The sequence below is a fragment of the Ambystoma mexicanum genome, chromosome 8 (genome assembly GCF_040938575.1).
Source record: "Ambystoma mexicanum isolate Mex_15411 chromosome 8, UKY_AmexF1_1, whole genome shotgun sequence".
Classification (NCBI taxonomy): Eukaryota; Metazoa; Chordata; class Amphibia; order Caudata; family Ambystomatidae; genus Ambystoma; species Ambystoma mexicanum.
In genome coordinates, this window is record NC_090929.1 from 152,527,960 (window position 1) to 152,553,952 (window position 25,993).

Genomic DNA, 25,993 nt, shown 5'->3' on the forward strand with positions numbered 1-25,993 from the left:
CACCAAAATAAATTAGAAACCCCAAAAATAAAGGGGGGGAAGCAAAACGATTCGGGCCCCATTAAATGAAACTGCAGAACTCCCAAAAATGGAAATCTGCCCCAACAACTCTGATAAAGTAAATGTATTTTGTTAACAGAAACAGAACATCTCACAAAAAAAAAAACAGGAAGGGACCATGTGTTGGTGTAGTTTGAAGCAGGTTACAAGGGTGGGAATTCAACTTAATGGGGGCATGGGCAGCCCGCTGCCCCGAAATTAAAAAAGTGGAGAAGAGAATCATCAAAATTGCTATATAAAATATTTAGAAAAAAGGTGCTTGTTGGAAATACATCAATCCATATACATACTTTGTATTGGTATAGGCCATCACAAAAGCACCTCATCAATAAGGCACATAGATGATTGACCTGTGTGTCCATAGAGAGCCCAAGAAACACTGGGACTGGTAAATGAAGTTCCTTTCCCTCCCAGGTATGGGTGTTGCTCCCTCCAATCCTTGAAAGAAAAGAAGGCAGTGCCAAAAGAGAGAGAGAGAGAGAGAGAGAGAGAGAGAGAGAGAGAGAGAGAGAGAGAGAGAGAGTGTGCGTGTGCGCGTGCGCGTGCGCGTGCGCGTGTGTGTGTGACTGAAGAAGGGAAGAAAGGCACGTTCTTAAGCAACCGGGAAAGCAAAATGTGCATCATGCCTTTGAGGGAGGTAGGGAGGTATAATAGTTCCCAAGCCTCACTAGGAGGGCACACTTCGCAGATTAAATCATACGAAAATGTTGGAAATTACAGTTTTTGTCTTGGGCATGCACGCAAATGTCCCCAACCCATTGTATTAGCTACTCCTTCGTTATTAGCTACTACTTCATACAATCATTACACCAAAATATTTGCAATCAGGATTTCATTATTCAAACGAGTCTGCATTATCTTTCAAGCCAAATAATCTTGAAGGACATATTAGCACTCCTCGTGGAACATAAAACGCACATAATAAAATCTTAACATCCTTCTTACAAAAAAAAGCAACCTAAAAGATCAAAGAAGGGAATCGCACTTCCATTTTCCACTTGTAAATGGTGAAATGCATTTTTGTTTAAAGAAGTTTACTGAACGTTAAGGATGCATACTAATAGAATTGTCACTTTAGTTTGTGCAGATGTTGCTGCAAGCGTATACTTAGAAATACAAATGAAAAACAAATCTGTAAATGGATTTTGCCTCTGACGCTCCAGTTGAGCATAGTAGCCATTAAGAATGTTTAAATCCCTCAAGCCAAACCAGATATATGTAAAATATTTAGGATACGTTGAAATTAAGGATATGTTATCTACCTGATAATTCAATCTTTCAAGGTCATCTTTTTTAGCCAGCAGTACGATCTCTGCATCTTTTAGCATCTGGAGGTAATGGTCCTCTTTCCCTTCTGCCAACTCTATGTCGTCCTGCAGCTTCTCAAGACTGGCAGCAGAGAGAACAGATAGCACATGCAGAGACAAACAAGACATATGTTATATGGGCATCAAATATGTATTGAATCACAACTTTACTTCTGAATTGCACACTACAAACAAAGAAACATTGAAAAACATGCATAGCTATGTATGTCAACAAAGTCTTCATGCAGAGGAAAATGGACAACCAACCTGCCCGTCAGCCTTTCGATTTTACTGTTCAGCGACTGGAATTCTGCATCTCGGGCCGACACGACAGTGTTGATTTCCTTGAGAATGATTTCTTGGTCAAGCTTGTGCTGCTCCAAATCCTTTGTTTCTTCCTGAAGTGTTCTGAAAGATATTTGGTAGTTTACATAACTATTATATGTGGAACCATTATAAAACATTACTGTAGCACGCTTGGTCAATTTTATTTTGCAATCTCTGTGCCAAGTGAGAACCCCATGAAGAGGCCGGAGGGAAACAATGCACAGGACTCACTGTGCATATCCAGGGGGAGCATTATCTAATAGGTTGACACCTAAAAGCTGTACCTGTAGACGTGGACCTCACTTGTTCCCCTATATGGGCCTGTAAACAAAGGCGACATAAAGAGATAATGATTTCCCCCAAGGTTACATAATAGAAGGCTATTTGGAACTTATATTGTCATTTGATGTAGTGCCTTTGATTACTGGAAAGCGTTCCGCTCATCACTTTTTGCTACCTATTTTGAATCTCCCCAAGTGCGAAAGGGAATGCCCAGATGTGGGTTTCTTGCTCACTGCACCTTTGGGAAGGAAGCTGCACAACATTGATGGCGCTCCAAGAAACCTGAAACATGACAGCGGTTTTGTTTATTACTATGCAGAGAACATAGCCTAGCACATCATGCTGAACTGATCCCATGGGTGGCATGAACAAAACTGATTGGCATATGGCGTTTCTCCCCTACTGTAATGGGGCACATAGGATGGAAAAATAATGAAATGGAAGTTGCCCAAAGCAACACCAGTGGAGAAGTGTCAGGGCTGGTATATCATATTCAACGCAGGAGCTGCTGAAGTCTGTCTTGGCAGCCCCCTGGATACGTCTTCTGCCTGTCAGGCTTCCGTTAGTTCCCCATATTTGGCGACAGATGGCACAGGAAGCACAGTCTCAAGGACAGCTGAAGGGCCTTGTACAGAGAATAGCAGACCCGAACGATAAAAATAATCCAAGAGACCAAAAGATCACCACCAATTTGGATGGGAAAACAAGGTTTATTACATGAAAAAAGGAGATCAGGACGGTCCCGTAGAACCAAATTGACAGAGCTCTACATTTCCCAAGAAGTTACAAGTTGCAGAAAACCACAAAATCTGCATACATAGGTTACAATCCCACAACCCTCATTGGCTATCACCTATAGAACATGGTAATACTCCTCACCCCTCCCCCGCCCATCATCATCCATGGACCGATTGGCTACACCTTTTCTAAACCCATTCCCCTAGACATGTTGCCCATTACATCATCACTATTGAATACAGGTAAGGGATTGGTAATTAAAATATTGACACTAATAAATCGTGACTGTCATGTGATGTGCAACAGTCCGATTCAGACACAATCAAAGTAAACTGGCGAGGCCAACTCTGTCTGGATACGACAACAGGCCTTCTCATTAACCCAGACGCTGCGTCGCAAACAAGCTGCACCCCTGACCTTGTACTAAATGTATTGTCATCAGCTCTGCTCCTCCTATCCCAAATCACGGAACGTTCCAAACACGTTTTCCCCCTCATCTCCTTCATACCCCACGTGCCCTGTAATGACGTGACAGGGGCAGCGGTCTGGAGTCTGAATTTCAGAGATTTATTTGCTTTGGTTGTACGATTACTTGCAATTCAAATGGGATGACCACTCATTGGGAGGGCAGTAGTACTCTAAATCGGTGCCTGGCCTCTCAGCATCACAAAACCTCAGACCCTATTCTCAAGAATTTATCCTTCAAAGGACGCATCCCCACCTGCTCTTTCTGCAGCTAACAATCCGTTCCCCACCTTGTTCAGGTCCTGCAGCTGGATACAATTAGCATTTATCTGTGCACCACAGATGCCTCTGACCTCAGTTTCTCTCCTGGGAGACAGAAAAGGGATTTGTTTTGCGATGAGTTAAACCGAGATGCAGCTCCACAAGGCCTTTGTTCTATTCCATTCTTTGAGTAGGAGTCCTCAAAAGCCAATATGGCAGCATTGCTGCCATTTTAATACCTTGACCTTGCTCCTACTACAGTACCTTTCTGACTCCATCTTCCACCTGCTTCAGCACTTTCATCACACCTCATTGATGAACATCTAAACACAGAGCCTATACACTGCCCTATCTGTAACCTGTTAGGGAGAATTCTCATTCTATGGCTAATTGCCCTTACCTATAGAGTCCCCCAGCAGCTTTGCTAGATTTGAAGGATTTGTTTTCTTCTCCTGCTAAGAGTGTGACTCTTTTTCCCACTCTTAGGCATATTTGCTATGTGTGTTCTAGGCTATTTTTTTGTGTTTAATATCTATGGGGTTTATCTCACCCCCATGGGAACCATCTTTATCCACATGTTATCCACATGTGTTACACAGCACCCTCCGTGCAGTGACACAGGGGTGTCGTAGCGACCCCCAAACATAGACTCCATACCCTGGAACTGACTACCGTCTCCCAGAGCATGTTAAGTCCCCATTGACTTTACTAGTCAATCTTTAGGAACAAAACCAGTACAACCCATCTTACTATGGAGGTACTGGCAAGGGTTAATAATTTTTCCCTTTTGTTCATTTTTTAGAGGGTACTGTACAGTCCCTCTCTCAAAATGTTTCTGGCTGGTGGCAGTGGTTACTACCAAAAATATTCGACCGTGAATATTTCCCTATGGGATTTTCCCATTGTTCGAGGCTACCACATTTACTGATGGCCTCTAACATACCGCCAATTTATTTTTATAATAACTTTACTCCAGTAGGTTTTATTTGCCAGAACTTTTATATAAATTCTTTCTTGTGTCTTTCTCTAAACTCCTAACCCAGGTTGGGGATCCTTTGTTCGTCCTTTTGGCGGGCTTCTGGCAAGAAGCCCTCCTTTCGGCGCAACTGAGTCTGGGGTGGATCCATTGTGTGGGAGGGGGAATAGGACCCCTGGACAGGGTTGCCTCAGCAACCCATGTCGCACTCTGTCCTGATAGGCTTGAGGGTCTCTCGCCAGGGTGACCACTCCACTGTGTGAGTGACAGCTAGGCTGTATGAATGGGGATCTTTTTGCATAAAAGCAGGGTCCTGAGGACTGGAAAAGCAAGACGTCGCCAATCGAACTAAGAAGCCGAAGAGGAGAGAAGCCAAAGACATCTGCAACGACTGAACCACCAGTGAAGCCCTGCTGCAGCGTCCCACCACTTTCCTCTACACGACGAGAGAAGATCTTCATCTGCAAGAGCCTTCATCCCTTGAGCTGGTGGGGCCAACTAGTTTGCCAATCGCCTTCCTGGACATGCCTTGGTCGAATCACCAGTACCCTGTACTCTGAGACCGGATAGCTAGGCACCCGTCCACCCGGACTGCGATTTAAAGGAGCGTACCTTTTATTCATTGGGCAGCACCACGGCTGGTTTCATCCCTGGGCAGTGCAGTAACTCGAACCTTCCTCCACGACGAGAGCCTCTCTTCCTCTGCTGGATCTCCCGAACTGCAAGGAAAAACCGCCACCGCAGGAGCCTCTTCTTCATTTTAAGGTACTTTGTTCCGCTAGTCCGCCCTTTTTCGTTGGTAGCCCTAAAGGTGTTTTAAATCCTTTACCTACCTGTTGGGTTGGCCACCCCCATCTCCTAACATTGTCTTTCACATTCTGCAGCCACCTTTTCGAATTGTTTAACAAAGACTTGACTGCAGCTACAAGAACATTTTACTCCTGGGCCCTTTGCCCTGTACCACTGACTCTGGCAGAGGCCTATTTACTCTGGCTGAATTTGTTAGAACTGCCTTCTCTAGATTGCTTCTCAACTGGAACTGTGTTGATGCACCCAATTCTTATAACCACCTTTTCCTTCCCATTTTTTAAACTTGTGAAGTGCCATTTTGCTTGGTTTTCATTTAAGTATTATACAAACTAAAGTGCTGCCTTGCCTAAACTTGTTCACATACTTATGGGAAGTGTTGTTAGGGTGTGTAAGAAGATATTTCTGTATAACTTGTATTTTCCCTCCCTTGTGAGAAATTGATAGCGTGCCATGTGTGTTTGGTTTTCACTGTGCCGTTTTGCTAAATTTTCACTCTTGCTCAAACTTGTCTACAATTTAACTAGGGAGTTGTGTATACTTTTCTTGACTGATGTTAACTTGCTTGTATAACTGTGATTAATGTGTTGAACTGGAAGTGTGTGATATATATAAAAATGTATATATAAAAAAAATATATATATATATATATATATATATATATATATATATGATACATTACTCACCGTAATCGTATTTCTGATGCTTGTATCTGCTTAGATTCACATGCTGTGCATAGGCCGACATCTAGTGGAAGCTGCGGAGTATTACAGTTTGTTTTTCGAAACTCGAAAATGGGCGTCGACACAGGCGTGCCAGTAATACTATCCCTAGTGTGACGTCCACTGTACCCAAGATCCCTCACGCGTCTGGGATCCTCAGATTGTATTTTTTCTGACATGAGGAAGCATGAGGAGTAGCGTGAGTACAGATAATCCAAGCAGATAGACAGAAAGGTAAGACTACAAGTAATCATGCGCCTTCTCTCGGAGGGGAGGAAGGGTGGGTCGCATGTGAATCTAAGCAGATACAAGCATCAGAAATACGATTACGGTGAGTAATGTATCCCTTCTGAGGTTTGTGGAATCTGCTTAGATCACATGCTGTGCATAGATTAGCGAGCAGTACCCGAAGAAGGAGGTGGGATGTGAGAAGGGTCATGAGCAAACAGGTGTCTTAGAACCGCTTGTCCCACTTGTGTATCTGTCTTGGAATGAGTGTCAATGCAGTAATGCTGAGTAAAAGTGTGAATAGAGCTCCAAGTAGCTGCTTTGCAAATGGTGTCGAGGGGAACATTTGCAATGAAAGCCAGAGTGGCACCAATGCCTCTAGTAGAATGGGCCCTTGGCGTAAAAGGCAGAGTTTTTCCAGAAAGAGAGTAACACAGCTGTATACAGTTGATAATCCACTTCGAGATCGCGCCTTTAGAGACGCGATCCCCCTCTCTGCCTGTAGCTACGGAGACAAACAGTTGATCTGTTTTTCTTAGCGGTCTGGTTTTATTTACATAGTAGAGGACCGCCCTACGCACATCAAGGGTGTGTAGTTTCACCTCAGCCGAGCTTTGCGGGTTCTGGAAGAAAGCCGGAAGCTCGATGGACTGGTTTACATGGAATTTAGATATAAATTTAGGTGAAAACCTAGGGTGTGTGCGTAAAACCAGTTTGTCTTTGTGGATAATAAAGAAAGGATCCTGCACTGACAGAGCCTGAATTTCACTGACCCTTCTTATGGAGGTAATGGCTACTAAGAAGGCCGTTTTATAAGTCAGGTGTTTGAGACTACTTTTATGCATGGGTTCGAAAGGGGGGCCCATGAGTTTAGCTAGCACCACATTGAGGTCCCATCCTGGCGGTGGGTTTCGAAATAGGAGGGTGAAGTCTCTTTACTCCTTCCATGAAGGCTTTAACTACTGGTACTTTCCACCACGATACTTTGTTATGGGATGTGGTGTAAGCCAAGAGGGCTGCCAGGTGTACTTTGAGAGTTAAAAACCAAACCTGCGTCCAGCAGGTGGAGCATGTATGTTACCACGTTGGAAGGAGTGCAATCAACTGGGTTGATTTGTTTATTCTGGCACCAAATAACGAATCTCTTCCACTTGTCAAAGTAACAGTGCCTTGTGTTTGGTTTCCTGGATTCTTTTAGGATGTCCATACACCTCTGTGGTAAATTGAGATGCCCAAACTCTATGACCTCAGGAGCCATGCTGCCAGGTTCATTGAGTTGGGTTCCTGGTGCACTGTTTGACCTTGTTGCTGGGACAGTAGGTTGTACCAGGCTGGGAGTTTGATGGGCTCGCACAGCGCCATCCTGCATAGGTGTGGAAACCATGGTTGTCTCGCCCACATGGGAGCAACTAGGATGAGCGTCATCGATTCCTTGTTCATCTTGTACACCACCTTCCTGATGAGAGGAGTTGGTGGAAAAGCGTACGCAAACATCCCTGACCAGTTCATCCACAGGGCGTTCCCTTGGGAGTCTGGCTGGGGGAACCTGGATGCAAATCCTGGGCATTGTTTGTTTTCGCTTGTGGCGAATAGGTCTATAGTGGGGAAACCCCACTGAGAGAAGAGATCTTCTACGATCTCTCTGTGAAGGACCCATTCGTGTTCTTCTGGGAGGGAGTCTCTGCTTAGGGCATCCGCTAGGGAATTGAGCTCCCCTGGAACATGTTGTGCTGATAGGAAGATGTTCCGTCTGAGTGCCCATATCCAGATTTTCTGGGCAAGCTTGGACAGATTTGGCGAACGAGTCCCTCCTTGTTTGTTCAGATAGAACATGGCTGTCGTGCTGTCCGTCCGGATCTGCACCGACAAGTTTAGTAGATGGGGCTCGAACGCCCGAAGCGCTCGGAATACTGCCAGAAGCTCTAGCAGGTTGATGTGGTTCTTGGCTACTGAGTGAGACCAGAGACCCTGAGCTGTGTGGTGGAGATGGTGAGCTCCCCACCCAGTCAGGCAAGCATCTGTAGTTACCACTGCTTGTACTTCGGGATCGTAAAAGGGTTTTCCCCTTGCGAGATTCTCTTTTGTCCACCAGTGTAAGCTCTGTACGAGTGTTGGCGAAACGACCACTAGATCGTCCCACTGACCACTTGCCTGAGACCACTGTTTCGCCAACCATTCCTGCATGGGACGCATGCGCAGACGCGCGTGGGGGACCAGGTAAATGCATGACGCCATCATGCCCAGTAACCGCATTGCTTTGCGTACCGTTATTTGTTGACCTGACTGATAATGTGGAATTTGCAGTAGTATATTCCGAATTCTCTCTTCCGAGGGGAAGGTCAACCCTTTCTGAGTATCTAGGATTGCTCCTAGGAACTGTTTTGAGGTGCTTGGCACCAGACTTGACTTCTTCTCGTTGATAGAGAAGCCTAATTCGTGGAGGAGGTCGATAGTCCTCTGAATGTTTGACCTGCAAATTCTTGGGGTTTCCCCCGTTATGAGCCAGTCGTCCAGATAAGGGTACACTGGGATTGCCTCCCTGCGTAGGTGTGCAGCTGCCACCGCCAGTACCTTGGTGAATACCCTTGGTGCTGAAGCTATCCCGAAGGGCAGTACCTTGAATTGGTAGTGGCGACTGTCCACTTTGAAGCGCAAGTATTTCTTGTGCGCTGGGAGCATGGAAATATGAAAATAAGCATCTTTCATATCCAAGGTTGCCATGTAGTCCCCCTTTTTTAGGAGGGGGATTACCTCTTGTAGCGTGGTCATACGGAATTTTTGGGGCTTGACATACTTGTTGGCAGGCGGTAGGTCCAATACTGGGCGCATTGTCAAATCTTTCTTTGGCACAAGGAAGTAAGTTGAATAGATACCCTTGTTTACCTGGTGTCCTGGGACGAGTTCTATCGCGTCCTTTTCTAGCAGAATGGCGATCTCCTCGAGAAGGATCTTCTGATGTTCTAAGGAGTGTATTCTTTGTCGTGGAGGGTGGTTCCGGGGACGCTGCAGTAATTCTATACAATATCCTGTGGACACTGTTGACAGCACCCATCTGTCTGAGGTGATCCCTTCCCAAGCCTGGGTGAAGTTGGAAATGCGTCCCCCTACTGGGGTTGCGTGAGAAGGGACCCTGAACTGAGCGTCACTGCTTTGGCGGAGGCGTGCCACCTCCCTTGTTGGGGCTGCCTCTGCCTCTTCCACGACCTCTCTTGTTACCCTTGCTGTAACTTTGGGTAGACTGCTGGTTGTTGTTCCATTGTGTACCCTGTCCTTGGGCATAGTTGCCTCTTTGTGAATTTTGGCCGCGTGGGCGACGAAAATTACTGTTCCCCCTCTGGTTCGGGGGTTTGTTGGTAAGCTGGCCAAGGGATTTGAGAGTCTCGTACTCGTCCTTGGCATTCTTAAGTGCGTCTTCGACCGCTTTCCCAAACAATAGATCTGGTTCCACCGGCTTGTCTATTAATGAAGCCTGTGTTTCTGTTTTGAACCCCGACTGCCGTAACCACGCATGTCTCTTGATAACAGTACCTTCTGCTATCAATCTTCCTGCGTTGTCTGCAGCGTCGAAAGTTGCTTTTAAGATGCAACCAGACACGGCTCTCCCTTCTGCCGAGATCCGAGCCAACTGGCCCTTTAACGGTTCAGGAGCAGAGGCTATGAGCGCCGCGACCTCTTCCCATTGATGGCAGTTGTAACTTGCCAACAGGGTGGTGGAGTTTGCAATCCTTGCTTGGTAGACGGACGTTGAGGCTACCTTCCTGCCAAACCCGTACAGTCTTTTGCTCTCCTTGTCGGGAGGAGCTTCTGACGACGATAAGGGTGTCCCAGCCCTCTTCCGAGTGTTGGTAACCACTAGGGAGTCTGGTTTAAGATGACCTCTTATATAAAGAGGGTCAGACTGGGCTGCCCGAAAAAGTTTTTCGACTCTGGGGTTGACGGCTCTGGTGAGGTTAGGATTCACCAGGCATGGATCTATTCTCCGTTGGATGGATTTAAGGATAGGGATGGTCTGAGCGACCGGCCTCCTCTCTCCCACCAACTCTTCTGCGAAGTCCCTTTCCTCCTGTACACCGTGGGTGTCGATGTGAAAATGTTCTGCTGCGCGAGCAAGAACTTCATTAAGGAGGGGTTGGTTATCAACTGGCGAGTCGGTAACTGGGGCTTCGCTCTCTACCGGGGAATCTACTCTGTAAATTTCCTGCTCATCTGCTACCTCCTCCAGGTCCTCATCCTCCGCATAGTATTCAGACCCGGTTCGTTCCTCCATAATCGTAAACTCCTGGTCCCCTTCAGGGAAAGGTTTTCCTTGGTATCTGGGGTGTGGAGTAGAGTATGGAGTAGAGTAAGGCTGCACCTCGAAGGGGTCAGGTCTTTCGACCCGGGCCTTTTTACTTAGGGGGATAGGATCAGAGGAGCCTGAGGGTGTGGCCCCTTGAGGGTCATACGAAAGGAAATGTTCTGGGTTTTTGTCATAAAAATCAGCTAAGGAAGACATCCTTGACATGACCCTGTCTATGTCCTCACTGGACCATTCTTTGGAACAGGGTATGACTTTAGTAGGCAACTTAGAGGACTTATCAAGGGTACCCTTGCTTGATGTTGATGTCCCAGTAGATTTATGTTTATCTGTCTGCTTGGGGTGGAAGGATGGTCTTACAGGAGTGGAAGGCTGAGCTTTCCGCTGTTTCCCTCCCTCCCCGTGCGTGGAAAAATGTTTTCCCTGCCCCTTGGAGGCCCCAGAGACTTTCGACGCCTGGCGCCGAGGGTCGGGAGAGGTATCTTGCTTCGAGCGTGGGGCCTCGCTGGTGTTAACTGCGCTCTCGGTCTCTTGGAGCGCGGCCTGGGGGTGGAAGTCGTCTTCGTCTTCCGACGATCGAACTTCCGTTAATCTAGGGAGCGAGGCACTCTTGGCAAGAGTGGATGATTGCCTTGCGTCATGAGGCGATCTCGATCGAGAGCGCCCAGAGGACACCGAGTCGGACCGTTCTATCCGTGCCTCTTTCCGAGAAGTCGACATCGTCGAGGTTCGGTTGGACTTGGTGTGCTTAGTGTGTGTAGGGTGTGTAGCGCTTGCGTCGCCGGGGGTCTTCCCCATAGCCGCCCTGCCGGACAACCTTCCGAGGTCGGGGACCTGCGCTCGGCAGTCTTTCGACGCCGTAATGCCCTCGCCGTCCGAAAGTACGGCGTTGCTGCCATCGCTGAAGGCGCCCTCCGCTGCCATGGCTGCCTGCCTGGCGTGGTGGGCCCAACGCTTTGTCGAACGGTCCTTAAGTGTTTTAGGTTTAAACCTACTACACGCTCTGCAGTTCGCTTCGGGGTGGTCCCTCGGCAAGCAGAGATTGCACGTGGCGTGCCTGTCGACCCAAGGGTATTTGCGGTTGCACTTGGGGCAGAATTGGAAAGGGGTACCCTCCATACGCACCTTGAGGCAGCGGGCTGGTAAGTGTAGGAAATATATAAGGTGTACCTATATACCAAGAGTGAAGAGTATGTACCACCCCCCACTCTCCCTACTTGCAGGGCCGAGGGCAGCGGCCTACTAGGCCCGGGCCGAGGCCAGCGGCCTTCCGAGGCCCAGATCCGTCGTGCAGCAGCCGACGGTCGATGTCTTCTCCAGCCGCCGTCGAGTGTCGATGGTCGACGTTGGGGTGGGGAAGGATGTCAATAAATAATTTTAAATTGCAATAATTAGCAAAAGTATGGCTAAGGCCAGGGGACTCCGCAAGATGCTTCCGACCAGTATGGCGGAAAAAAACAATCTGAGGATCCCAGACGCGTGAGGGATCTTGGGTACAGTGGACGTCACACTAGGGATAGTATTACTGGCACGCCTGTGTCGACGCCCATTTTCGAGTTTCGAAAAACAAACTGTAATACTCCGCAGCTTCCACTAGATGTCGGCCTATGCACAGCATGTGATCTAAGCAGATTCCACAAGCCTCAGAAATATAAATATATATATATACATATATATTGAAGAAAAAGGAGGAGAGCGGAAGGACCCAATAGAATCAATCAATCCAAAAAGGAAAGAGGGAAGCGCAGCTCACAAGAGGTAGTTAGGAAACTCATTTAATGAAAACAGCACAAAATGTGCAAAACAAACGGCTGGGGAAACAGCAAAACAAACAGGCAGGACGCCTATAGGCACGACCTACTTACAACGTGTTTGATGCTCAACTGAGCTTATTCTTTTTAATACAAAGCTTTGGTCAAGTGTTTCCTTGTACCCTGGTATTGTAGACCTATTGTGTAAACCCTGAATACTGCTCATCTTCCTCTTGAGATAAGTCTGACTGCTTAGTCACAGCTACCCTCTAAATCTTTGTGGTACAGACTGATACCAAAGGGGATTTATTGCGCATACCTGTAGTCTTAATCTTCTGTAGTGCTCCCTTAGCGAACTGCACAGGATTCTGCCTAACATAACCCCTGCAACGCAAGATTAATATGTGTTGCTCCTTCTGTGTTGCTATATGTGGGTATCTAATGTGTGTCAAAACTAATTAAAAGTGCTACGTGTGCCTTCTGCTGCACCAAGTTAGTCCTGCTCACACTGTGGTCCACGCTAATAGGTTTTTCTCAGCATTAACCTTTTGGCCTGGCTGGGACACATCACATGCATTCCAACCGTTTTTGTAAGGACCTGTGTGGGGCCTAGGAGCCCCGCAAAGCTCTGCCAACGGTGGTTACCTAAATTGCCAGCTATCTAAACTCCCTCAGAGACCTATCTCTTCCTGCTCTAGTCAACAGTGTTCTAATGGGAGTTTGGATAGTACCTTACACTTACTCTGTTGGATTCAGGCAAGTTTGGTCTAGTCCACTCCCCTCTTTTCAACTCTTTCTACCACTCTCTCGGTCTTACTTCTCCCATCAATCCTTTGCCCCTCAGATGCTTCAGTGCTCCAAATCTTCGCCTCCACCCTTCAATGACGCCACTCCTCCCCATTACATTGCACTACTCCCTCTCTCTCACTACTGAAACACTCTCCTTTTACCAAGTATCATTAATTTCACATTCACTCTTTAGACTAAATTCTCCAACTCACTTGCCACACAAACACACAGTCAAACTGTAGAACTACTTTCATCCATAAGCCAATACCTCACCTGCTCACACAATTTCCTTCACAAGCTGCCGCTCCTTCCTTCCTCCGGCTGGTCTCTTGGTTGGTTTCCGCCTCTATACCTGGCCTCACCTGAAAACCCAGACTGCACGATTACCGTTCCTGGTTTACATAACCCTCCCCATGTGGGGGTTGTCTGCCTTTCCCTAACCAATCTGTGCTCTCCTGCCTTCCCCAAGATGTGTATGTGCAGGAAAGAGTCTTAAAAATTGGGCTAAGCCCCTGCCCACAGGCTTCACACGGGCTTACAGTGTATTGCCTAATGTCCCTGTTCATGGTTCTGAGTCAGTTCACAGCAACCGTTCTGGTAAGTTTGAGGCAGGGGATCTCTATCCCCGGCAATCTATGGGACCTTTATCAGTTTGCGCTCGCAACAGTTTTCCATGCTGCTCAGGTGTGTGACAGCAGCAGTTGTGCCTCTCCCTCGGGTAGATACGCAACTGCGCTCTGGTCACGGTGGGGCAGTGGTGGCTCCTCGTAGCTTCTCTGCGCTACTGGGAGTGGGCTGCTCTTGTGTTGGTTTTCTTGCTTGTCCTTTGCTGAGGTTTCCCCGACATCTCTCTGGGTTTTCCTACATCTAAGGAAAAAAACTGATGAGTATCAGAACCAATAGGCAAGGCTGGAGATAAGGGGCTGCAGGCACACATGCTGGCACAAGTGAGGGTTGGGGGGATAGGAATTTAGGCCCTCTCTGCTGCCAGTGTCCACCTTAGGAGTAGGGCAGTCTCTCAAGGGCTCCCTGATAAGGCTCCCACCTTCGGCTGAGAGTAGTTTCCCATCCCATCTTGGCAAGGCCAGATTGCTGGCCTCGTCATACCAGACCAAGCGTACAGGTGCCCACAGGGCACTGTGACCCACACAAAGGGAAGAGGAGAAGTTCTAGGGGGACGGAAGGAGAAGAGTGCAATGGCAAAGCTCAAGTAAGTGCCGGCGGGGTGCCCGGCTCTTAGTAAGTGCTAGGCGGCAGGTGACTGTAGGGTTGCAGATACAGTCCCTAAGTGAGCAGTAACCCAGAGGCAGATTAACGGGCTAATGGTCGTGCAGGAGCCTGGTGCCCCTTAAGGTTCATAGGGTGGCCAGGTAACCAGTTAGTACAGCAGACAGGTCATCAGCAGGGGAGAGAGAGAAAGCAGAAGTGAAAAGGAAGGTCTTGTATTTCCTCAGGAACCTTAGGTGGTCCTGCTCAAGTTTGAGAGGAGCAGGGAGGCTATTCCAGAGGGAGGCACCAGCCGAGGAGAGAGAGATCTGCCCCCCCCCCCCCCCATCTCTCTGCCTGGAGAAGCATCTGACCCTCAGAGAGTTAGAGGTGGATGAGCAAAGGGCTCGAGAGGGAAAGCGCTTCGGAAGAGAGAGTTGGATGTAGTGTGGTCCACGGCCCCAGAAAGCCTTGTGGGCAATGCAGAGGGTCTTTAACTTGACCCTTGCAGCCACTGGAGAGATTTCAGGCCTTGGATTGAGGTGTACGAAACCCAGAGGTATTTGTTGAACCAGAGACTTTTTGTTTCATACAGAGGCAGTTGAAGAATACAGAAGCTTTATTCTCATTGAATCCTTGCAGTGTGGGGGAGGGGTAATTAACCACTGCCAGCACACCATCCCGACTTAATGAATGTCAGGTCCCTACGAAAATAGACACTGTTGGTCCTTGGGATTGTCTTTTAATGTTCAATTACTGATTATTTCTAGTTTGAATTCCTTGTATTGGTTTAGGCCTTAACTTTACTTTTCAGAGTTCTGGTGAGAGCCCAAGCCAAGATGGAAGGAAGGAACAGGAGTCGTGACTGTGTGAAGGGTAAACAAAGGACTGCTTCTAACATTCTAAACTGCCTTTCATTTGAGATTTTAAGTAAGCAGGTCATGTTTTAGTTCTGCTCCTAAGTTTTGAAGTTTCAAGAGATATCATCTTTATTCAGAAGAAATAAGGAAATCAACTCCAGGCTTTATGTGAAGAAAGTTTCAAGTAAAGAGGAAGGGAACTTGTTGCCAGCAAGCTCTGTAGCTGCTTTATTTAAGTACATTACCTTCTTCAGTTGGTTTCCTAAGCTCCGTTAGTCAAAGGAGTAAAGAAAAACTCATCTGTATATACGTTTTGAATCCAATAGGGTTTTCTAACGGTGACTTTCCGTGCGTGTATAAACGCAAGACATTTCATTAGAAAACTTGTTGTGAAAGCTCCCTAACATTCTGTTTGTTTACCTTGCCAGACGCGTGCTGACGCGGCTTTCGGTTTCCTCATGAGGATCGGCATTGACGGTGTGATCAGCTGATTCGGAAGGCGGTGAGAGCCCGGATCACGTACGTCCCTGCAGTGGCATGTTTCCTTAGGGAGAGGTAGGAGAAGATTCATGTGCACATCAGAGTATCCTCTCCGTGGAAAGGGAAGCGTTTCGCATTTCTTAATTTTTACAGCACGTATGAAGTAATTTGTTTCTTCCGGTTTCCGGGTTGCGCAGTGACTGTGTGAACGGCAAGATCTTATTCGGAACTATTTTTAAAGGTGTATTACACGTGGTGACAGAACTGCTGGGAGTAGTCATCTATTCACAGCCTAAGCAAAATACTGTTTCTTAAAGGCGTAGCACGATCCACGTTTGACAGGATAAACTAAGAAAATCTTTCTTCCGGATGGCAATGTTTTGAGTTGGCTAGCAAGGAAAAAAAAAACATTCTCTTGTTGAGGTGTTCACAATCGTGGGGTGTACATTCTGGATAAGAACTTTGTCAATAAGAGTTATGAAAGTATATAGTTAAACACCAGCAGTGCATGGACATTATTTCCTATGTGCCTGATGTCTTCAAGGTGTGCATGCCAGAGAGAACTCTTACTAGAGGTTTTTCAGAGTCTCCTTGGTAGCCGACATAATCCTCAAAGAACATAACATTCCTTTGGGAGCAGTATGAACATTTTGTCTCTGAATGAATGGGTGTTTAGGTTTATACCCTCAACCTGCACGTTTTCCCAATAAAATTGAGTTAGTTCTCATTAGAGATGTTATGGGAGGCTGCATACCCTGGAAAGAAACAAGGTTGGAGTTAGGGAGGCACATTAAGGAACTGCATCTTTAAACGAGGAGTTTAAGGTGTCTTCGGAGAAATTAAGTATCCAGTAAACAACTTCTCCTCTAAGCAGAGCAGAGGAGTTTTCAGGTAAAGGTTATTGGGTAATTGTGGAGGGAGGTATAGTGTGTCTAGGTGAGCACAGAAGTGTCTAACCATAATTTAATGACTTTCTTCCTATGCAGATACCCGAAGGAGGTTGAAGATCCGGTGGCTGAGTTTTTTTATGTTATCCACTTCCCCTTTCCCCCTGGGATGTCACAGGCTCAGCTGTTTTCTGATTGGATGAGTGTGATACATCTTGGTGGGACTGTGGGGCTCAGCAGCTTCTGTGTTGAATTGAAGTCAGGTCTTGACAACGAACAACCCGACACATTTGTTACATTGTGTTTTCTTTTTTTTTTTAAATGTTATTTAAATTTGCTTGGTGACAGCTCAAACACTAATGCTTTGTCAACAGAACATACACATTTCGCACACAATAGGCACTTAAGGTTAGGAAAAGTTAACTGGTAGATACCGATGACTGTTTTACATGTTCGCCACCCAGTGTTGGCGTGTCTTCACCATTCCCCCTTGGGTATTGACATAAGTGCGGCCAAATGTCTTTGGGCCTACTCTTTAAATAAACAAGGGTTCCATATATCTCCTCCATATCATTAGCCCACAGTACATCCTGTAGCCATTTGTCTACCACTGGGGGTCTTGTATGTGTCCATCTCATCAGAATGCGTTGTTTGGCCAGCAGCAGGCCTAAGTTTAGAAACCTACGCTTTGTTTCCGTCATCTTCCCAGTGTAACCCAGAACACAATCCAAGGGGAGAGCTGTATCTCCTGGCTAATTGTGTCTTAACACCTTACAAACTCCATCCCAGTATGCTGACAGTCTCGGGCAGCTACATAACATGCAATAGATCTGCATCAGCACCAGTACACCTGCGGCATTCGCCCATACAATCTCTTCCAAACAGTCAGACCTTTGCTGGATAGTAGTGCAATCTGTTGACAATCATGAATTGCATTAAGGGGAAGTTCTAGTTATGACACCTTAATTTTAATGCACATACAATAAACCCATTTTTAATCAGCCATAATGGTTTAAATGCAGCCCCCAATGCAGAGCCTCTGCTACCCCGCCCCGCCTGACCCCTGAGTCCACTGAACTCCAGGATCAGGGTCAATGTCTGTGGATGGATCAAACTGGGCATGGTTGCCGCAGTGCGGGTGAATTACATAAGTTAAAATTCTGCCTGTTATTGGCAACCCACAGTCATCAAGTTTCTGGACAGAGACCACAAGAAGGACAGGTGGGGATAATTTATAGTATCATACAAAAATGGTAAGAGAAAGTAGTGGATAGATCGAGCAATATAAAATGTGTATGTCTCTAAAGACAAAAAAGAAACAAAGCATTACATGCCATAAGCATAGTACAATTTCTTTTATCTTTTACAAAAATATAACACATGAGTCAAATATTCAGTGGCATCAAGAAGGGAGAGAAAGCTTTGGGAAGATTAAAGAGAACTAATTAAATTAGGAGATCACCTTAACATTCTGCATGAGTAGAGTCTAAAAACAAGTACCTGAACTGCTGATCTGCTTTAACGAGATTCATGGCTGTGTCCTGAGCTCTTTTCTCCAACTCCTCAGCATCCTTTTCAGTCTGGGAAAGGTGTTTCCGAGCATTACTGTACTTCTGTATTGTACCAACAGTCTAGAAATGAGAAAAAGGTATTAGGCTCTATTTCACAATTAACGTTCATCTTACAGCAGTCCAATGTAAATGCATGAAATGTCAAATTCCACTGAGCTCAGGGATGGAGGTACAAGGCACCCCGTCCAATAAAGAGGAGAGCTTTGCCTCAGCAGGTGATAGCTTGTCCAATGGTGGCTCAAGCAGGTTTTGTCTGTGGTATCTTCTTTGTCAGCTGTCAAATGACTCCAGATGCCCACCTAACACATGAACTCCTGGGCTATGGGTGACTGCAGTCCACCAATAGAAGGACCTACAAAATTCAAATAGGGAGTGGCATCCAATCATGGAGAGCCAGCTTCCTCAGCAACTGTGACATGACTGTAAATATGTATTTGGAATGTCTGCGCTAGGCAAAATTTGGTGCAGTACCCTTTGGGTGCACTACAAAAACCTTGACCTCCTGGCAATAGGAACCAAACATTTGGTATAAGTCTGTACTACACAGGTTGGTAGTGTGTCTGAGCAGCCAGGCTCATCTCAAGAGGGGTCAATGTGAGCAGCAGGGGAGTTACACAGAGATTCAAAGTGACAAGTATCCAAATAAGCACTTACTCTCAATTTCTTGATTAAACAATTTTTTAATTTATTTAACAGTCAGTTTGAATAAGCCTTCTTCAGAAAAGGCAATATAATAGTAACTGTTAGGTCGAGATTTGGGCTAGTACCCTTTGGGTGAACTACAACAACCTCAGCCTCCTGGCAATAGGACCCAACCTTTAGTATAAGTCTGAACTGCACAGGTTGGTAGTGTGGTAGAGCAGCCAGGCTTATCTTAAGAGGGGTCAATGTGAGCTGTAGAGTGGTTACACAAGGATTCACAGTGACAAGTATTCAAACAAAACTTAAACTCAAGGTTTCTTGATAAAAACAATAATTTAACCATCATTTAGAAGGGAGCAATATAATAGCAACACACAAATACCGTCCATGTAAGCACTCTTAGTTTCTAAATCAGCAAACACCCATTGGGAATGACACACAGACACTTCCAACACCCTCAGGTGACTGCAATAGTTGGGATACTGTGGACATTGATATATTACTGTTAGCATTTAGAGTAGCACTGAAATGGATTAAAGAAATTGTTATTAGAACAAACAAGAGATCACAATTATTCTTAAGCAGGCAAATATTTTTCAACCCTCCCCAAAGCCAGAGGAGAGAAGAGTCTTTCAGTGAAACAGGCTAAGCCAAAGTCAATGGGCAAAAGTCTATGTGGCTGAAGTACTTCTTGCAGGTAAGTAAGAAAAGTCTTTGCACAATGTTTTAGAACTCTGTTGAAAAAAGGGCCACAAGCTGTTAAGACTTGTGAGTAGTAGAAGCAAATCTACAACTAGAGGTAAGTTCTCTTAGACTTTACAGTACCTTTAGAAAATGCAGCAGATGCCGTCTGTTACTGTGCAGCTCGGAAGATCCTGGTGTTCCTGGGCCTCAGTCGTGGGGACAAGAGGGAGGACTTCTGGGGACTCCTGCACTGAAATGGGACGGTCACTGACAGTAACCGGCAATCTTCAAAGAAGTGGCAATTCGGTGTTTCAGCTCCCTGCGCCTACCGCAAATAGCAACACTGCGGTTCTTGGCTGTCCAGGTGGGCTTAACTTGCATCTGGGGTGGCTCAGGCTTGGTCAGTCCTGCTTCCTGGGAGTCCAGAGGATCTTCCTGGAGCTCTTGGCCAGCTTAAAAGTAACGCACACCAACTGGTGTTCCTCTCCCTGGCTCTTCGGTTCCAACAGCAACTGAAGTGGAAGTGCAACCGGCTTCGAGAGAAGGTCCAGGTGGCTTACTTTGGAGTTGATTGGCCCCACCAACTCAAGGAAGAAGTCGTCCTTGCAGGGGCTTTTCTGTCGATACTGTGGAGTTTCAGCACAGCAGCAGGGCTTCACCGGGCAAACCAACGGTCTAGGAGTTGCAGCAGCCGTCCTCTTCAAGTTCTTCTTCGGATTCCTTCGTCCAGTGGTCGACTCTGCCTTCCAAGCCAAAAAGCCTCACCTTTTATGCAGGTTTCTCCCATTCATTCCAGCCTGGCTGTCATTGCCGGACTGCCAGCCAGCCAATCACCTAGGAGTGCATTACTGTCTCCTAGGAGACTAAACAAAGGGAGTTTTGGGCACCTCCCTCACTTCCTGCCCCCACCAGATACCCTGAGCCAAAGGCGGGCTTCACTCAGAAATCTCGCCAAAGACAAAACCAACAAAGGGTCCAAACCTGGTTTGGTGCGCAGAGTAAATCTCAAGAAGGACCTTTCCACAGAGAAATGGTAAAAAAAGAAGATAAGGGCATTTGTTTTTTTTTATTTTTTTTTTTTTTACAAAAATGGCACCTAAGAGTGCTTTACTGCAGCTGCGAACGCAGCCCGTGGTAAAGACACACCACGGAAGATAAATGTAAACCACCGTCACCAGCCATTCATCGAGGAAAGGGTAACATAAAAATGTTACATGAGAAACTACACAAAGGGGATACTAAGTAACCCCTCCACGACCCAATTGTAAGATAGCGTGTGCTGGGTCTACAAAGTTACAAATGTAAGCAAAGTCAATTTCACTTCACTGCTCTTGGAAACAGTAGTTATCCAAGAGAAAGGTATTCAAACATTTGGGAAATCTGAAAGACTTCCCTGTGCCACTGCAATGAAGGTGCTGTGTGCTACAATGTAAAAGATGATGCCTATGGAGTTTACTACTGATGAAGCAGATAGGGTGTTCCCTGCCTTTGTCATCCAGCTGACTAAGAACTGCACCTATACCTGTATTTGAAGCATCAGTTTGTACAATGAAAGATTGGTTGTAGTCAGGAGCTCTTAAAACTGGAGCTTGACAAAGGGCTACCTTAAGTTTTTCAAATGCCTGGATATTGATATTTTATTTGTATCGCGCTCTTGCACAAGTGTTTCAGAGCGTGACAAGGCAAAGGAGGGGAACAGGGGAGAACAAAACAACGATCTTACTATGCCCAGTGACATTGAGTATGTGCAAGTGCATGAGTGCATGGGAGAGGGGGAGGGGAAAAGTGCATGGAAGGGGGGCGAAGTGGAGAGTGTGGCGCAAAGGAGAAACTGATAAATAATAAGGGCAACAAACAGTGGTAGTGCAGCAAGTGCTGGGTTTAAGGCAGCATACAGGGTAGGTCTGATAAGTGCAGTAAGAAAAAAGGGGGTGGGGGAACTGTATGGGTACAGATACAGACCCCAGTGCAAGGGGTGCGTTACGCTCACCTGGTATCCACAGGGGCGCCACACGATACTGGATGGAGGTCTAAGCGCTATCCCGGACCCCTCTCTGCTTGGTTATGTGGCAGACGTTGGGTACCGCCTTAGGTTTTTGTGCGTTTCTGTGTGTTGAACTCGCCGTCCTGCGGCTCTGTGCAGGGGCGCGTGGTTGGCGCATGGTTGGTGGTTGGTGCGGGCGTTCCGTGGACCTAGTTGCATCACTGGTCCATGTGCCCTTATGTCGGGTCCAGACCGGCTATGACTCTGACTCTGCTTGCTGTCTTCCAGGTGAGTCATAATGTCTTTTCTGTCTTTATTCTGTCTCTTTCTATCCCTCCGTTTTCTCTTTCTTCTCAGCGCCTTGCTCCACTACGCTGTTCCCAAACAATGTCTCTTTTTGTTTTCACAGGGATGGTTGAGATCTCAGAGTTGCCGCGCCGATGGGGAAGACCATAGTGAGTTATTGATGCGCGGAGCGCTGCGCTGTTTATTGGTGTTAATTGCTTACCTGTGTTCTCTTCTCTTTTTTGTACAGGTTGCGGTGATGTTCCTGAGTGATGAGCGATCGAAGCGCTACTTGTCCAGGTAGGTGCTTTGTTAATGCTGACCTTGTTCCTTCTCCCTTGCAGGTTGCGGTGAAACACGGAGATGGGCGAGGTAAGAGAAGTGCAGGGTGCTGCCAGGACTCGTTGCTTGCCCAGGTAAGAATTGTTATTAATGCTGTCCTTGTTTCTTTACCTTTGCAGGTTGCAGAGAACTCCGGAGATGGGCAATGTAAGCGAAGCGCAGGACGGATTCAAGGCCTGTTACTTCACAGGTAAGTGTTCTTGCTCGCTAATGCTCTTCTTGTTCTTCCAGGTTATTAATGGAATCCGGATCTAGGGCTTCAGGATCGGGCCGCCGGAGAAGCAGATGAGCAGGAGCTGGACACGGTGAGCGTTACGCTGCAGGAGTGCAGAAAAACACTAAGCGTTTTCTGCTGTTTGGGTGTGGTTTAAATAGCCTAGGTAAAGTAGTTCCAGGCCAAGTAGTTCCAGACGCAGCCACACCCAAAACATTAGACCACATGGCTTGGTTCTAAAGAACTGAGCTGTGTAATAGGCCTCCATGTTGGATTAAAGTCCAAAACTGGTATTGCTTTATTCCTGATAATGAGCCTGGCACCAAAGGCGTCAAGACTGACTCCATGTATATTTCTGATGGAGTTTTAAGGCCCTTGGGGCCGGTATGAAGGGCTTTAGCCCCACTGCTGCCAGGGGGCTGTTATATCTGAGGGGGTCAAGGGCATGGATCGTGATAGGGTGGCCTGGAGGCAGTGCGGGAGGGTGGCAGGGTGAGCAGCTACCTGGGCCCAGAGGACAGAGGGTGGCCAGGTGAACGGTGCCAAGAGAGAACAGATCAGCAGGGGATAAGGGGAGCGAAGGCAGAAGCAAAGAGGAAGGTCTTGAGCTGGTTCTGTAAACAGAGATGGTTCTCCTCAAGTTTTAGAGTGGCAGGGAGGCTGCTCCAGATGGAGGCCCCAGCCGAAGAAAGAGATCTACCCCCAGCTTGTTTCTTTGAAAAACGACAGACCCTGAGGGAAAAACAACAGACCCTGAGGGAATCTGAGGTAGAGGAGCGAAGAGCTTGAGAGGGGTGGTATTTGCGGAGGGATAGCTGAAGGTATTTTGGACCCAGTCCCCAGAAAGCCTTGTGGACAATGCAGAGCATTGGCGTACTCCTCATTCCACCTGACCTTCTTGGGGAATTTGGGTGAGGAGATCACATTCAAGGGAGAAGCTATGGTCCCATAGTTCTCAATGAAGTTCCTATAGTAACCTGTGAGCCCTAAAAAGCTCTCAGTTGAGTTTGAGTAGTAGGGGTGGCCCAGTCTTGTACAGCTTGTACTTTGCTAGGCAATGGCCTTATTTCCCCTCCTCCTACCTCATGTCCAAGGTAGACCACTTTACTCTGACCAAGTTGACATTAGCTTGCCTTTATGGTCAGATGGGCCTGCTCAAGAGCCTGCAAAACATATCCTAGGTGGTCAAGATGTTCTTTCCAAGTAGGGCTGAACACTGCATTGTCATCCAAGTATGCCATGCAGGAGTCCTCCATCCCATTCAGAACATGATTCACCAACCTTTGGAATGTAGCAGGTGCATTCTTTAATCCAAAAGGCATAACCTTAAATGGGTAGCGGCCTCATGGGGTTGAAAATGCAGTTTTCTCTTTGGCATGGTCTGTCAGAGCTATTTGCCAATAGCCTGATGTTAGGTAAAATGTACTGAGAAACTTGGCTGAACCAAGTCTGTCCACCAGCTCATCTGTCCTAGGAAAAGGATGGGCATCAGTCGTGGTGACTGCATTAAGAGCTCTGTAGTCCACACAGAATCTCAAACCTTTGGATCCTGCCTTTGGCACTAGTACAACTGGGCTAGCCCATATACTGGTAGATGGCTCTATTATCCCAAGATCAAGCATCTTTTTGACCTCTTCCTTTCTGTGGGTTCTTACATGGTCTGACATTCTGTAACCCCTTGCTTTTGACAGCGAGACAGTCACCAGTGAGAATATCCTGCTGAAAAGGGGATCCCTAAATACAGAGCATTGTCATAGTCAAGACGCACGTGGAAGGAATCTGGCACTGTTGAAAGTAGTGAATGCATTATGTTCAAGCGCTTATTAGATAATAAATATCTCTATCAACTAAATTTGTGAAGATGTGCTCAGTTGCTTAAATTGTCCACAAATACGGTTTTACCATTTTACCAAAGTGTGTGATCCTGGGCAGATCATTTAATCCCAACTGTGTTATCTGCAGCTCTGTGATTCACTTCAGAGCTTATGTTAATATTTCATGGTGTTACTTAAATGAAGCTTGACTACAGAGTTGCTCCATATATAACAATAGTGCAATTCTGTAACCCCTTGCTTTTGACAGGGAGACAGTATTTTGCGCCACAAACTTATTTGCCAATTGGCTTACTTATGGAAACTTATTCAAAAGTTGCTTCCATGGTGCCGCCAAGTATCAAAGGCTGATGATGCTCCTTGCAATGCCCTTTTCTGTGAAGTCACTTCTGTTGGTGCAATCCATATGCAAATTAGGAGGTTTGCATGCATTTTGCCCAAGAGCACCTGGACAGAGCTCTAATAGCTGAGTGTCCTGCATCTGTAATGATTCTGCAGTTCTATCTTTTTTGTTGTGTTAAAATGCCATCTGCCACAAATGTCACCAAAAAAATAGATTGGGGTAGGGTTTGGCGGTTTGTGGGCGCAAATGAGACCATATGGAAATGGGTGCAGTGCATTTGGGGGGAAAGTAGCAGGACTTTTTTCGTAGCTTACCTCTCCCACAGCCCTCTCTGCATACCCCTGTATGTAGCACTTCCATTATTCCCGTGAGCACGTGTGGCCTGACTATACTCAGACCAGCAGGCAGTGCAACTATTAGTTTGGCAAGCACTTGCAGAGGCGAGAGGGTTGGGCGTAGGGGGCGTGCATGCTCTTAGCTGCCAAATGCCCCCACGTCGTGCTTGACATCTTGCGTCAAGTCCTCACCTTTCACTTTGCATGCTGGGTCTTGTAGTTGCTACACTCGGGACATGGTGCCACTCGGCAACCATGTGAGCTTTGCTTTGGAGGCGAGGGTGACGTGATTCATTATTAGAACCCTGAAATAAAGTAAGCTCTAATGCCATATTTTGCAGCTTTTTATATTTAGAGAGGTAGCATCCAGCATCGTTAATCCTAACATTATGCGCCTGCCTCCCTCCTTCCCTCCCTCGTCACGCCATTGGCTGAAACCCACGCAGAAGATATATACAGCTTTTTCCCAATGAATCACAAACACATTGGTTTGGTTGTTGGTCAGTTTTGTACTGGCTGCATAACATTTCTTGCTACGAAAATTGACAGTCGGATTCGGAAGCCTTTGGTGGAGTACAGCATCGTGGAAAAACTGCTTTGCTGGCAATTGTTACACCATCACCACCATGCGCATGGTATGCCAATGTCACACATACATGATTCAGTAGCACTCCTATTTAAGCTATGGGACGCAGCTTTATATAAAGCACCAAACACACAGTGGTCTTACAGCTCTGAGGTTTTAAAAGTATGTAAAAAAAAAAAATGGGGTTGAGGGATTGTGAATGTGATGCCCCAGATTAGATAGTGCCATTTTTGCTCCTTTTAAAATCGTTTGCTCTTTAATGAAATACATTGGGGAGGAACGAGTGACAATGGCGACCTCCATCATTCAGGTCGCTCCTTCCACGTAGGCATGTGTGCACCGGTCATGAATGAGGAGTTACCATGTTTGTATACGAAGAAGCCCATTACGAACGCAGTTCCTGGCTGTCCACACCCACATGCTTATCACAGCGGATTCTGGCGAGAAAATGAAATGCCCAAGACATTGAACGACCGTTGCATGCAATACTTCTTGCAGAGTGTTGAGGATGCAGCTGCAAGATGAAGGGAAGGTTATCTCTCCCCCATGCCCCAGACACCACAGGATGTTGGCTGGAAAACCAACACGGCAGTAAAAATCAAATGTATATGTATTCATAATTTTTAAAACAACAGCAGCAGCACTTTTGTTTTAACTTACTTTGAGTTGAAGCTCGAATCCTTCAATGGGCCGACGCCACTCGTCGCCTGTCTCCTACTCCCCTTGCACTGA

General features: G+C 46.6%; 1 protein-coding gene across 4 annotated transcripts in view; it reads right to left on the minus strand.

Moving 5' to 3' along the window:
* CNTRL (centriolin) overlaps positions 1-25,993 on the minus strand; it is a 1,220,196-nt gene that overhangs the window by 412,597 nt on the left and 781,606 nt on the right. For all 4 annotated transcript variants that reach the window (XM_069609523.1, XM_069609522.1, XM_069609524.1 and 1 more), the window contains 3 exons: positions 17,944-18,074; positions 1,635-1,775; positions 1,323-1,449 (listed from right to left, as the gene is read on the minus strand). In XM_069609523.1, the coding sequence (XP_069465624.1) occupies positions 1,323-1,449; positions 1,635-1,775; positions 17,944-18,074 (399 nt within the window). The remainder of the gene's footprint in view (positions 1-1,322; positions 1,450-1,634; positions 1,776-17,943; positions 18,075-25,993) is intronic.